The following is a 14,835-nucleotide window of genomic DNA, read 5'->3' as shown; positions in this document are numbered from 1 at the left end:
GGCTGAAAGGCAACCTGCTTCCGACCCCCACTTTCATATGAATTCCACCAGAGCCAGCACAGCATGTGCTCCACCAGAGTTGAATGCAAGATCAGTGTTAGTTAAACCCAACTCCTTTGCTCAACCCTGGTCCTATCTTTTCCGTGGTGACCAGGAGTTGGGGCCCAGTCCGTCTCTCTAGCTCTGCTTCTAAAGTAGTTTCATTGGTTAGCTCTGCTGCTTGGCACTTTTTAATGGTCATTTTTATTAATTACTCTTATTAAAAAATTGTTCTTTAATTTAAATGCAATGTTTGCTTTGACATTGACTTTTTAAAAAATTCATGTTTAATGTTGTGCCAGGCCTTATCTTCCTGAAATTTACTCATCGGCTCCTGAGTGAGAAAAAAAGCGAAATGTGGCCCCTCACATGAAAAGGTTGGACAAGCCTGTTTCCATATCTGCATCCTAATGTCACATCTCTCTGCCATTTTCATATTGTTTTTTCATTGCTGTCTCCTCCTCTACACCTGTTCCTTCACTTTTCATCTGCTTCTCTCTTTCAAAATGTGGAAAATCAATATTTGAGTATGTTCAAGTCGGAAATCAGTAGCTTCCTGGATGTGTGGATAGTGCAGGAAAGTGGCATTGAGGTAGATGACCAGCCATGATTTAATTGAATGGCGCGATGGGCTGAATGGCAATGGCCTACTCTGGCTCCTATATTCCCTTTTGCATCACTTTCTCAGTCTCTGTCATCTTCTGCTTTTCTCATTTTTTTTTCTTTCCCTTTGGTTGGGAGGTGATGGTGAGTGTGGTCTTGTGTCATGGGAAGAGCAGCGAATACTGGCTGTAGACTGTATTTTCCAATGGAGGTTAGCTCTTGGTGCCTCCTTCACCTCATCATATGGGATTTCACCCCCTGAAACACAAATAGTAAATACCTGGTGGGAAAAGGTGAGTCTTCTGCCTGCTTGGCTCTTGTGTCAAAAGGATGCATCTGAAGAGGTTGCCTGGAATTCTAGTCAATATATCATTATGACGGAAGTAGAGAGGGTTTTAAACTGAATAGTGGGGTCAAAGGATCAAATTTGGGAAGATGTGGTAAACCAAAGAGTAGAGACAAGGCAACAGAGACAGGTATTAATATGGGAAATGAGAAACAGACTGTGACAGACTTCAGCTTGCTAACTGACAGCTTAAGATCCCAGATGGTTCCCAAGGGCAATCTCAAGAGAAATTATCTGCTTTCATAATGTTCTCCTAAGACTTCCATTAGAGCTGAAGAAATTTTTAGAACATATTCTCTAGTGTAGGATGGACCTCTGGAACCCCATTTGGATATGCTATTGATTAGGGACAGGTATAGAGTCCTGAGATTGGAAAACCAGGAGTTCATTTTCACTGCAATCATGCTTCAGGAGAGGTCCATCAGAACGTCAACCCCTCTGATGGCTTAACACGCTTTTTGAGATTTATAGAAGACTAAACAAAATCTACAATTGTGTGCTATGTCATTTTTTTTCTCCCTCAGACATTCACAGCACAGCATGCAGTGCACCCACTTTTAAAACACTCAATATAACCTTTATTTGAACAAAGCTTTTCAAATTCATCTCCTAGATTTTCTTCTAGGGCTTTCGAAAAATGCTTGAGTAGAAAATTTTAAAAATTAAAGCCAAGTCTTCCAGTTCAGCTAACTGAATGGTGAGAATATCCCAGAACATTGGATACACTCCCCAACTAGTAGAACTAGTTTGAGGGGCTGAATGGCCTACCCCTCTTCCTATGTTCCTATTGGAATCAGCAAACAGAATCACAACTTTTGGCAGAAATACCAACTGACTTTTCAAGACAGAAACCTTTGAGTAAAGACTGTAAGATGGAACCCAATGTATATGTTTAAGTTAATTCATTTTATTGTGAAATGTCTAACTTTTAATTGGAGTTACATAACTATTTTAGACATTAGGAATTTAAGTTACTGAGAAAAAAATGGAATAAAATATTCTGAAAGCATTTGATTGTGGGAACATGGTGCCCAGATTTTACCATCAGAGTGAAGAGTTTCCATATGTTTCCCATAACAGGATTTCATAGCATAGGATGTCATGGCAAAAATAAGAAAGAGATGTGGGAAGATTTATAATATTTTCTATATATATTATAGATATGTGCATATATACTCAATTAAGAACTGATTTGAGGATTGCCAAAATTACAATTTTGGGGAATATCTGTGTTGAATTCTTCTATAGCCTTTCAACCCAATATGACTTATTATAAAAGCAAAATACTGCGGATGCTGGAAATCTGAAACAAAACAGAAAATGCTGGAAAAACTCAGCAGGTCTAACAGCATCTGTGGAGAGAAAAAAAACAGGGTTAATGTTTCAAGTCCGTATGACTCTGAAGAAGAATCACAAGGATGCGAATCGTAAACTCTGTTTTTCTCTTCACAGGAGCTGTTAGACCCTCTGAGTTTTTCCAGCATTTTCTGTTTTTGTGTCATTATTTACTAGCCCAGCATGGATCAGAAATTGTTATCAAGCCATGGAGCTGAACGCTTGTAACGGAAGAGTTTGCAACCTTCATAGACTGCAGGTAGACATCATTGTAGTCAATATTCCTAAACACTTATTGACTTGTTGGGAGAAGGAAAGAATTTAAATTCAGATAGCACCTTGCACTATTTTAAGATAGCCCAAAGCACTTAACAGCCAATGAGATATTTTGAAGTGTCATCACAGTTGTAGGGGCAATTTTTCAAATAATAAACCAAGGCTTTTTTCCACCTATTTTACAGGAGCTTTGCAACATGAGTGTCTGGCATTCCAATTTACCGTAGACAGTTGCCAGCTGGGACTAATTAATGGGCAGTGTTGAAGGCTTTTTTCTCAAACATGACAGATCTTCCGCAGTCACATGGATCATTTTAATCCAAATGTGTAATAAATATATGTAAACAATATGTGGGAGGGTGTGGCATTTGTATATATTTATGCACTGCACTCTTCCCAGACAGCTAATGCATGGTAACCATGAGATAGGGTATAAAAACAGTTTATATCCCTGCTGGTTTACTGTATCCCTTTCAGCTGTGATATTTTCGTGGACAACGCGAATTGTGTTTGTCCGACCGCTCCGAAGTGGCTTTAACTCGAGGACTTTGTTGTAATCCCTACAACAGACATCATCACACACAGCGGATGGCAAAACAGGTCGCCCCAAATAACCCCGTTAATTAACCATCAAAAAATTACAAAGGTAAATAGTGAAATAAAAAAACAATTAAAAACATCACCCTCTGACACAAAAACTGCAAATCGAAGTTCACTTCTATCTGAGCTCCATTGCCCGCTGCAGTTCAGACCGTTGAATTAATTTAAATGTGGGATCTCCGCTCAACAGGGGCATCGCGGTAATTTAGGCCAAATCTGGGAACTGAATGCACACACTTCCATGCTTTTGGATCATTTAGTTGGGTGTTATAATAAAGTCACCATTTTTGTCCGCGAAAGACGAATGGAAGTATAAAAACCAGGCTCGAGTGGAGAGCGCTGGTCAGTGCAGCTGCTCATCCCGAAGTTTGTCCTTTGCTGCATCACTTATATCAGCAGAAAGTCCAACAATTAGAAAGGGATTAGCGAAGTGACTGTTGTTTTTACAACTGTTTCCATTTCGGGTGTTAACGGATTACTTTGATTTTTTTAAAAACTGTTTCCGAATGGTTAATTTCGGGAATTCAAACCCTCACCTTAAACTTTATGAATTTAGATTTCGGGCGGGGTTACTTTTTATCGGGATTCTTTCAGAAAAAAATCTTGGAAACTCATGTTCGGGCAGCGCCCTCAGTCTCTCTCTCTCTCCCCATCGAGAGATAAATAAATAAACCGATGAACTAAATTTCAGATCCAGAGGATTATAATTTAACCTTTTTATTACACCCGATGGGAGTAAGAATGCAGCCAGCACTGGGTGTTATATTGTGACGCCCGGCTTACTTTTGGTTTTAATAAGAGAAAACTCACCTGCCGAGAATATATCCCCTTTCAGGGACAATTTTCTTATTAATGACGGGACGAACTGTAGCGAATCTTGGATCAATTAGATGTCCTGGTGCTGAATTTTATCCCACTTGTTACTGTTGTCAGAGTACTTTGGGTTGTACTTTATACAGGCACACATTTCTATCGCAATGATCCGGATCAAAATAATATATTTTCTTACTAAATCATCCCACCTGCTTTTTTATTTATTTTTTGTCTTTGTTTTCTGCCATTTCATTACCACCGTGTTGTGTTTCTCTGCTTTCTAAAGACTGGTTTACCTTCCCCAACACAATCACCCTCACCTTTTTGGTTGCAATCTCTGTTTTGTGTATTTTGTTCGCCTTTTTTTTTAGATTTTCTTTGCAGTGGAAAGTTGGTTCTACAAGATTCTCGCTGGAATAACGGAGCCAGGTTTATTGACACCAATGGCCCAAGCCCACCATTCTCCTGAATCCTAACTAAAATAATGCAAATATATATTTTTCCTTTTGCATTTCTGCATGCTTTTCAATTTCTCGTTAACACTTTCATTTTTAACTTCTTTATACTTTTTAATGTCACTTCTATTTCCGTTTTAATTTCCACATTATGCCTCATTTTAATCTTCTAAATTTTACACATTTCCAATTATTATTACATCCTTCCTTGATGTTTCATTTTTCTCGCACCTCCATCTTTCTATTTTACTTCTTTACATAAACGTGTTCCCCGCCCCGCCTTCTTTTAATTCCAGTTTCCACATTCCTTCTTTCTCTCCCTGAGTGAGTTTGCCCTTAGTCTTCATTTAAAAATTCTTCGCCTTGTAAATTCCTGGGCGAATTGTCCTCTCCTCCTCGAGTGTAAATCACCACCTGAACGGAGCGAATGGACAGAAATCAGACAGGGACGAATGCAGCCACAAGGCTTTCCACCTGATAATTTTTGACCACGTTAAATGAGCAAGGATTAGATAAGATTCAGCATGGGTCTGTGATCCAGCACCAGGCTTGGGACTCGACCCGAGCAAGCCTTCATTGCACCAACAGAAAGCCATCTCTCCCAGCTCGTTAACTTTCTGCTTGTTACGTTTCACTCGTCTTTTTTTTAACTTTTCTAGATGACCTCATTGTATATTGTTTTATTGTATTTCCTTTCACCCCCGTCTCAATTCTTCCACTCCTTTCTGTTTTTATTTCGTTACTGTCTCTTTACAACACCATCTGATTTACCTTCTCTTGATTTATTTCTGTTACATTTTAGGGATGGTTATTGCTCCCTCTTACGGGCGCTAACTTGTGTTGTAGTTCGCCCATTCTGATACTGAATGTGCCAACACTGTACCAGGAGCCTATGTCAGTTGTGCTGTGGGTACATTTCAATGTGTGTGTGTTGTGTGCGGATTGAGTGCGTTTCCCGCTGCGTAAAAGCTTATTCTGTTTGAAGAAAGTATGGTTAATAATATGAGAGCGAGTGTTGCGTAAATATTCAGGTGGTAGGGTTGTGTGTGTGTGCATGTTTGGATTAAAAGGATTGGGCGTGGTGTTTGTGTTGGTCAATTCTGCCGATGCAGATACAACTTATGTTATTTCTGCTGGGGATTTTACATATATGTGCATATGCAAAGAAGGGTGGAGTTTCTGCATATATTTATTTTGGAAGTAAATATTATAGGTAGTGCAATTTGTCTGTTCATTTAAACCCAAACATTGTGGCATTTTGTATTAAAATCAGGGAATAGAAGCCTAGAATGGTTACAGCACAGGAGGACGCCATTTGACCTGTCAAGACTATCCCAGCTCAATGCAAGAGCAATTTAGCTAGTGCTGTATATGTGGAACCAATGCAGTTTGTAATTGCATTTGTTAAGAATGTATAATTAGTTAGAATACTGCTCCAGTAAACTAGAAGCCTGAACTAATAATTCAGAGGTGCTGTGTTCAAATCCCACCATGGTAGTTTGGAAATTGAATTCAGATTTTAAAAAATGGGAATGAAGGAAAGCTGTTGTCAGTAAAGTGGCCACAAAGCTGTTGGATTATTCTAAAAACCCTAACTGGTTTACTAATGCCCTTTGAGGAGGAAAGCTTGGTGACACCAGCCCCACATCCCAGTCAGTTGAATCTTAACTGCTCTCTAAAGTGGGCCAACAAGCCATTCAACTGAAAAAGACCCACCACCTCAGCCTAATTAGGAATGGCCAATAAATGACTGCTTCACCAGCGAGGTCCATATCCCATGAATGAATAAATGGAAACAAATATATTATAGAGGGCCTAATTTCATCCCAGAGCATTTCCTAATCAATGAATTGCTTTTCAAGTGTGGTCACTGTTACTACATAGGCACAAGCAGCAATTTGAGCACAATAAGATCCCACAAACTGCATGAGATAAAAGATCAGCTGAAAGGGTTAAAGGAAGATCATCACCCAGGACATCAGGAGAGTTTCCTGTTCTTATCTGGAATTGATAATTGGGACTCAATTTAACCCCATCTCTGACAATAGAACACAAAATCAATACTCTATATGTATTTGTGATTGTTTGGAGGAATAATTAATGTACTTTGTAATGCAGGACTAGAAAGTTCTTGGCTATCTCCCCTTCCTCTAGGAAGATAGTGTTGCTCATCTGAAGTGCTGTGTCTGTGAAGTGCTATCTGTTTCTCATTGATCCTTTCTTCAGGATAAAGTCAGCTCCTGTTCTAATAGCTGTATCTGGAATTGCTGCTTAAATCTCACTTCCCATTATTTTGGGAAGACTTGTACACCTACATGACTCATTTGTGTTTGCCTGTGTCTGGCTAGCATAGCTGTGCAATCCTTTCTGCCAGAGATGTGTTTTCCATTTTTACAGTGGCACCTTCTACATATACTAGTCAAAAATTAGAGCTAAACTAAAGACCAAAGAGTGAACATTGGTGTCAAAAATATAATCTTATATACCCTTGATTTCTAAAGAAACTTGCCCAATTCTACTGACTACCCTGAGTGACCCATGTTAGGAGAGTTCAGCCCTCTTGCTGTCAATTACCTCACACAGGCCTGTTCTTACCCTCACTGATCTTTGAATCAATGAAGAACCAGCACCTAGACAAACAGGTCACTTGCACTGTATGCTCCCTAGCATCTGGTCTTTTTAACAAAGGAATTGTATACAAGTCCAGACAAGGAGGGACATAGTTATACAAAAGTAAAATACTGCAGTTATTGGAAATCTGAAATAAAAACAGAAAATGTAGGAAACACTTTATACTTATGTCTTCATTAACATGCTGTCTCCTGGCCTGTGGTCTTTGTGTGTTGTCCACTATTCCTGCGAATGATTGCTTTGTATATATAAACCTTCATGGTTAAATCAGTATTAGCTCTTTCCCTTCCCAGTATTCAGCATTCTTCAGGAATTTCTGAGTGTTTATGTGGGTGTGTATCAATGCTTATGTGCATTAGATTAACACACATAAGGTGATTAGGTGAATGATGTATTCAAGCGTGCATATCAATATGCACTTGTTGGTGCATAGTTCCTCTTCTATGATAGAGTTTGTGTGTATACACAGGTATTTATGATGCCTGTGAGTATGTAGTGAAAATTATAAACATTGTGGTTAGGCATGTACATAGGTGTGTTTTGTATCTGTGTGCATGGTGCAGTAGTTCAGTATAGTGCAATTTGTGTGTGGGTGTGTATTTGAGGTTTTTTTTTGCATGGAGTGAATATTTTGTGATGAGGTTTGTGAAAGAATGTATATATCTGAGTGTATGTTTGTGATTCTGTACTTTATATAAATGTCATGTTTGATGAAATGTGTATGTGTGTATGTCTGTATGCAAAATGTGAATGTTGAAAATTATTTGTATGTGTATCTGTGGATGTGTCCATGTTCTAAATGGGTAATGGAATTAGTATAAGTGTTTCCGTGTGTATTTGGATGAAAGATTGCTTCCATATAAGCAATGCATGGAGCTAATTGTGATTGTGGAAAGTGCTTTGTATTTGTGCATCAGGTGCGAATATATGATTGTGAATCTATATCTGAATATGTATTTATGTCAGCCCATAATTTTACCCTTAGATTGCACATGTAAATAATGTGAGAAGGACTTTGTGTGTGCATTATGCAAATGTGTGTATATTTCTGTTTGTGTGCATGGTGTGAAGGTTGGGTGTTGGTGTGGAGCGTGTGAATAGGTGTGAATGCGCTGAGTGTATCCATGTTTGTGTCTTGGTGCCAGTAGCTATGTAGTTCAAGTGTGAGTGTGAGCTGTTTGTGAACATGTGGTGAGTGAGAACTGGGTGTGTATCTTGTGTGGGTATATCCGAGTGAGAATGTGGGGTGAGTGGGTGATTGTAATTGATGTGAGTCAGAGCTAGGTGTGAGCACTGAGGTGTAGCTGAGTGTGTCTGGTTGAGCATGAATCCTCATGTGAATGTGTCGGAGTGGGTTGTTTGAAAGTCTGAGTGTGTGTGTGTATCTGGGACTGAGTGGAGTAACGTGTCTGGGTGTGCATGTGAATTGTGTGTGTCTGGGTGTGAATTATGTGTGTCTGATCATGAGTGTGGCTGGGTGTGTGTGAATTGCATGTATCTGGATGTGTGTGTGAATTGTGAGAGTTTGGGTGTTTGTGTCGATTGTGTCAGTATGGGGGTGAGTGTGAATTGTGTGAGTGTGAATTGTGTGTATCTGGGTTTGTGTGTGAATTGTGAGAGTCTGATTGTATGAGTCTAGGTGTGAACATGGATTGTGAGTGTTGGGATGAGAGTGTGAATTGTGTATGTCTGGATGTCAGTGTGAATTGTGTATGTCTGGATGTCAGTGTGAATTGTGTAAGTCAGTTTGTGAGTGTGAATTGTGTGAGTCAGGTTGTGAGTGTGAACTGTGTGTATTGGGGTGAGTGTGAATTGCATGTGTCTGGGTATGAGTGTGAATTGTGTGTGTTGGGGTGTGAGTGAGAATTGAGTGTACCTGGGTGTGAGTGTGAATTGTGTGAGTTGATGGGTGTGTGGATTGTTTGTGGTGGGTGTGAGTGTGAATTGTGAGAGTCAGGGTATGAGTGTGAATTGTGAGAGTCAGGGTGTGTATGTGAATTGTGTGTGTCTGGGTGAGTGCGTGAATTGTGTGTGTCTGGGTGAGTGTGTGTCTGGGTGTGAGTATGAATTGCATGTTTCTGTGTGAGTGTGACTTGTGTGTGTCTGGGTGAGTGTGTGAATGTGTGTGTGTGAATTGTGTGAGTTGGGGTGCATTTGTGAATTGTTTGTGTCTTGGTGAGTGTGAATTGTTTGTGTCTGGGTGTGAGTGTGAAATGTGTGTCTGAGTGAGTGTGAATTGTGTTCTGAGTGTGAGTGTGAATGTGTGTGAGTGCGAATTGTGTGTGTGTCTGAGTGTGTGTGAATTGTGTGTGTGAATTGTATGAGTGTGAGTATGAATGTGTGTGAATTGTGCGTGTGTGAATTGAGTGTGAATTGTGCACATGAGTGTGTGTGAATTGTGTGTGTGTGAATAATGTGTGCGAGTGTGAATTGTGTTTGGATGTGTGTGTGTGAATGTTGAGTGAGTATGAATGTGTGTGTGTGTGAATTGTATGTGTGTGAATAACGTGTGTGAACTGTATGTGTCTGTGTGAATTGTATGTGTGTGAATGGTGTGAGTGTGAATAATGTGTGAGTGGTGCTCTATGTGCAGGGCAGGGATTTGGCTCGCTGTCACATCCAAATGTGTGCCTGTGTCTCTCTGAGCTCCTGCTCAGTGACGGGAGGCGAGTCCCAGACAGACAGAGACGGAGATGAAAAGAAACCGCCCTCCTCACTTTGGGCCACTTCACTTTCCTCCAATTCCGACTAAGAAAATTTAATACCTCTTTTCAGCGCTTGAGTGTCTTTCGCGCGGAGTAACCGTTTGGCGAGGCGCTGCCGAGCTTTGCAGCCTCTGAAACCCCCTCAATGACAGTCCGAAAACGGAGTCCCTGCAAACGGAGCCAGAAGCTGATCTCGAGGTTGTCCCAGAGCCGGAGCAGAGGAAGGTTGAGTTGTGTCGGCTGCAGAGATTAGGAGCTGTGCTCGAGTCTGAAACACAGAAACAAACCTGGAGGATTCACATCGACAGAAAACAGAGAAATCCCCGGAGAAATTCGCCTCTCTCCTCACCTCTTCCCCCTTTCACCCCAAAGTTTGCTGTCAGACATTTCAAATTCGGCATCTGTCCATAGACAATATTGAAAAAAAAACTAAATTCTCTCCTGAATCCGTCTCCTTTCAAGATAGGAAAAAAAAGTCACTGAGACTACAGATCCGGACACCATGCAGAAATGGTAAATATCTCTCCTTGATTGATTGATTTTCGCTGGAATTACTGAGCTGATTCCTGGAAGCTGTTGCTCACATATGCCGATGTGTCACAAAAAGTTTGTTCAAAGTTTCTCCCCCCGCCGGCCCCTCAATAACCCCGAGGCCTGTTTCTTTAACGGAGGGCGGGATGTTCTGGAGTTTGGGGTTTATAGGGTGTGATAGGGGAAGGGTGGAGGGATTTTTCCCCAACTCTAATTTTATTTTCCCCTAATTTCTGCTGTTGATGTACATTGGTTGTTGGGGAAGAAAACTGAAAGGTAGTCTGTGTGCCTGTATCTGTGTTTGTATGTGTCTGTGCGTGTGTGTGTGTGTGTGTGTGACTTACTATCTGTGTGTGTAACTTTCTGTGTGTGTGTGTGACTTTGTGTCTGTGTGACTTCCTGTCTGTGTCTGTGTGTGTGACTTTGTGTCTGTGTGACTTCCTGTCTGTGTCTGTGTGTGTGATTTTGTGTCTGTGTGTGACTTTGTGTGTGACTTTGTGTGTGTGACTTTCTGTCTCCGTTTTTATGTCTGTGTGTGATTTCTGTCTGTATGACTTTGTGTCTGTGTGAGAGACTTTCTGTGTGTCCGTGTGACTGTGTGTGTATCACAGAGAGAAACTTTGTATGTGTGAGAGACTTTGTGTGTATGTCTGTGTGTGTGTGAGAGAGAGAGACTGTGTATGTGTGACTGTTTATATGTGCGTAAGACTGTGAGTGTAAAACTGTGTGTGAGATTGTGTGCGACTTTGTGCATGTGTGACTTTCTGTCTGTGTGACTTTCTGCCTGTATCTGTGTATGATGTTCTGTGTGTATCTTTCTGTGTGTGACTGAGTGTGACTTTCTGTCTGTGTGTGATGTTCTCTTTGTGTGTGAGACTGTGTGTATATGTGTGTATGTGTGTGTGTGAGAGAGAGACTGTGTATGTGTGTGTGTGAGAGAGAGACTGTATGCATGTGTGTGAGAATGTGTGTGACATTCTGTCTGCGATTGTGCATATGACTTTGTGTGTGTGTGTGACTGTGTGTGCGTGTGTAACTTTATGTTTGTGTGTATGTCTGACTGTCTTTGTGTTTGTGGCCATGTGTGCCTGTGTAAAAGTTAATGCTGTTACCCACTCTAAGCCCCCACCCCCCACCACCCCCTGCGCTTGCCCATCTCTTCTGGACTTGGTTTGTTAGTTTTTGCCTCACTCCCTTCACTTTATGAGGTGTATAATGAGCATTAAACAGGAGATACATTGATTGGATTTGTAAGGTCTTGCTGATTTTTCTGCTATTCTGTTAATGTGACATGCCCAGTGTCAGTGATCAAAGCAACTATGAAGTGGAGGAGACCTCTAATTGTCAAGCATAGGCAGCTGAGGAGTGTGACCTGCATTCATGTGTCACTTTCTTTCTCTCCCTGTGTACAGTTTATAAAGTTTAGTATGCGGTTAAGTTTAGTTGTACCTCCTTCTTGAAGAGGCAGCTGATTGCTTTTCATTTCATCTGACAGAAGATCCTTACAGGACAACAGTGAACATTTTGTTTTTTGATTACTGTTCAGTCACCCCTTGTGAAATGTTTCTGCCTGCTGGGTTCTCTGTGTGTCTGTTGCTTAACACAATATTTTGTCCTAATGGCGATGCCTGTCAGAGATGTTTCATGCCTCTGTAAGTAGTGGAGTCGAGAATGCCAATTTGCATTCCACCAGTGTCATTTGATTACTTTTATCTGTGCAGCTTCGAGACCAGTTCAGACCTTCCATTTCATCTTGGCATATCACGAGTGGATGGTGTGTCATCTTTGGAAATTCAGGCTGCTTTAGACAAAAAAAAACACTTTCATGTTGAAGCCACAGCCTCCTGCTAACTTGTCAGCAGCAGGAGCACATGATTCACAGAGACCCAGAAGAATGGAGTGAGAGGAGGGTTTGAGTAGTTCAATAAGCCAGTGGACAGGTAATGTGTGACATCCCATGAGGGCTTGAGTTAATGAAGAACAGGTTTACTTTCCTCTCCACACTGCCCTGACTCTTTCCCCATAGTTCCTTTTTTCCGATTTGAACTTACCCCAGCAAATTGATCTGCTTTTCTTCTTCTGCACTAAGGGAGAGGAGATGTAGTATTATAGCTAAACCACTTCACTTCTGCTTTTGTTAAACCTATGGCACTTTACAGTCACAACAAAAAAAAGGACTACCTTCTAATATTCTTTCACCTTGCAATCTGTTATTATCCTTACATGCACTCACTAATGCTGGATTACAATACACAGCCACTGAGGAACAATAGTTTCACTCAGGTATGTGGGAGTAGCTTGCACATCCTTAACATTTCACTCTATTTAAAAACTCCATCTGTAAATGTTTCCAACAGTGGCAAAATGCAACAGATGACTTTTTTAAAATTACCAAACATATAAATTTTGAAACAAAGTATCTCGGTGGTGCCTTTAGGACATTTAGAATCTAGGAGGAACACTGATTACCTTCTAAGCAGTTTTAGAAAAATTGTTTCAAGTTAAACAGCTCAGAACTGATGGATGGGAAAAGACAGACAGGAAAAGTGACCAGTAAAGGAAGAGGATGATGCTTGCACGGGAAATTATGTGTCTGTACATAATATAAAGAATTGCACAAAAAGAAAATGCCTATCTGAATCTTAGATATTTAAATCACAAGTAAAATAATGTTGTGCCCCCTCAAATAATTACCATTCATAAAATTTGACTCAATGTCCAAATCAATACAATTTTTGGAAAAAAAGACCAAATTAATTGCCAATCAGGTCATGATATCGCACAGAGAAATGTCTCTGCTGTATGGTGTTCAAAATTATTGGTTAATGTGAATGAAACACTGAAGTGAAGATAGTGCTGAATTTTGATTCATGATTTAGTTCCAAATTGTTTCAACAGTCCAGGCAGAATGCTTCTTCAATTAAACATTTCTATTGTTTGAGTAGAAACTGAAAATCTTTTTATCTTTGCTCATTGTGGTCAATATTTATCCATTTTAATTGATTGTTTTGCTGTAAATTAATTTTTGCTTAAGCACCATATTTTAATACATTTACAGTCTTTATTACAAAGGCTGGATAACTTGTTGCATGACATATTTATGTAGTCTACATGGACAATAAAAACAATAGAAGTAAAATACACTTTACAGATCAGAAAACCTTTTATTAATGGTACCAATGTGCAAGGATTTAGACAACAGAAAATCTATACTAAAATTTAATTTGAACACTTAGTGTCTGAATATCTCTGATCAGTGAACATTTTCTTCTGCAGTACCAGGTCAAAACTAACTGTAATAGAAATAACAGTTGGTGCCTAGAATAAAGCAGAGGCAAGTAAACAATCTTTGGAATCAATTGATTCCATAATCCACAAAAGCATAGTGCAGGTGGTTCTATAACATCAGAAATCCTCTTGGCTGTACTACTCAAAGTGATGAATACACTTTTTATTTGTACTTAAGTTTAGTGTGTACATTTTCTAAAATGTGCTGCCAATGCCCTATTTGTTTTATATGAACAGTTGCATACTAGTTTAGAACTTCGAACATTTTCTTTTTAACATCTCCACCATCACACACATGCCAAGTGAACTCAGAACTTGTTTCTGAAGGAAGTTTGTTGAAAAAGTTGTTCTGATTGGAAAGGTCTGGTTGTGTTATGTGTTGAGGTGCTGTGGGCTATGCATTCAAAGCATATATAAAAAAATATAGGCGAGCTGCTGATAACACCTTTTTGAGGTTTGCTGTTAATGCTAAGTTTTAACAGAGATGAATACAAATGCCTATCATTTCCTCAAAGGTAGTGGCCATGATTTATTTCATTAAAAACAACAAAATGGCATTCAGCCTAGTAAATGTAACATGGAACTATTTTACTGACAGGAATGTAGAATTTGCAATGATCTGCTGTACCTTGACAAGCTATGTACTGTGCAGTTATTAAAGTGTCCAAGCTTTGATTTTAAAAGGGACAGAAAAAATTTACAATGTGTCGTAAAATTTAGATAATTTAGTTACCAGGTTGTAAATGTGATTAAATGAAACACTAAACAACAATTTTGCAGAATAATACCTATCATAATTGCATTAAAAAGTCAAATCACTGCTGTTTATCTGGAGACTGTACTTTTTGCTAACCAGCATAAGGTATCTTAAAAGAGGAACTCCGTGCTATGTGACAGTATAACCCCGAAATTGAAGGTAACTTTGAAACATTTCAATCCACTTCACTTTGCAAATCAGAGCCTGTCTTTAACACCTACAGCTGAATGTAGTCAACCTTCAATTACTTCAAAACCAAGTTCATAGAATCTTTTAACTTCTGAGTTTGACAACTATATTTTTGCACAATGTCAGCCATAGGCACAATTGGATCAGTTTAATTATACAGTATTTATTTTGAATTATTCCACTTCGCTTATGAACTTTTGTTTACCATTAATACGAAGGGACAGAGAGTTCTTCTTGCATTCTAGTGTGCAAGCAAGCTGGAGTTTT

The 14,835-nt window shown here is 39.6% G+C and overlaps 1 protein-coding gene across 2 annotated transcripts in view; it reads left to right on the top strand.

Moving 5' to 3' along the window:
* Positions 1-10,215: 10,215 nt before the first annotated feature.
* bnc2 (basonuclin 2) overlaps positions 10,216-14,835 on the top strand; it is a 592,281-nt gene continuing 587,661 nt past the window's right edge. The window contains exon 1 of one of the 2 annotated variants that reach the window (XM_041186053.1): positions 10,216-10,316. In XM_041186053.1, the coding sequence (XP_041041987.1) occupies positions 10,314-10,316 (3 nt within the window). In that variant the 5' untranslated portion in view covers positions 10,216-10,313. The remainder of the gene's footprint in view (positions 10,317-14,835) is intronic. The other variant, XM_041186055.1, reaches the window with a different exon arrangement.

This window comes from Carcharodon carcharias, chromosome 4 (genome assembly GCF_017639515.1).
Source record: "Carcharodon carcharias isolate sCarCar2 chromosome 4, sCarCar2.pri, whole genome shotgun sequence".
Taxonomy (NCBI): domain Eukaryota; kingdom Metazoa; phylum Chordata; class Chondrichthyes; order Lamniformes; family Lamnidae; genus Carcharodon; species Carcharodon carcharias.
Note: the sequence above shows the minus strand (reverse complement) of the source record. Positions and strands in the feature narration are given on the sequence as shown.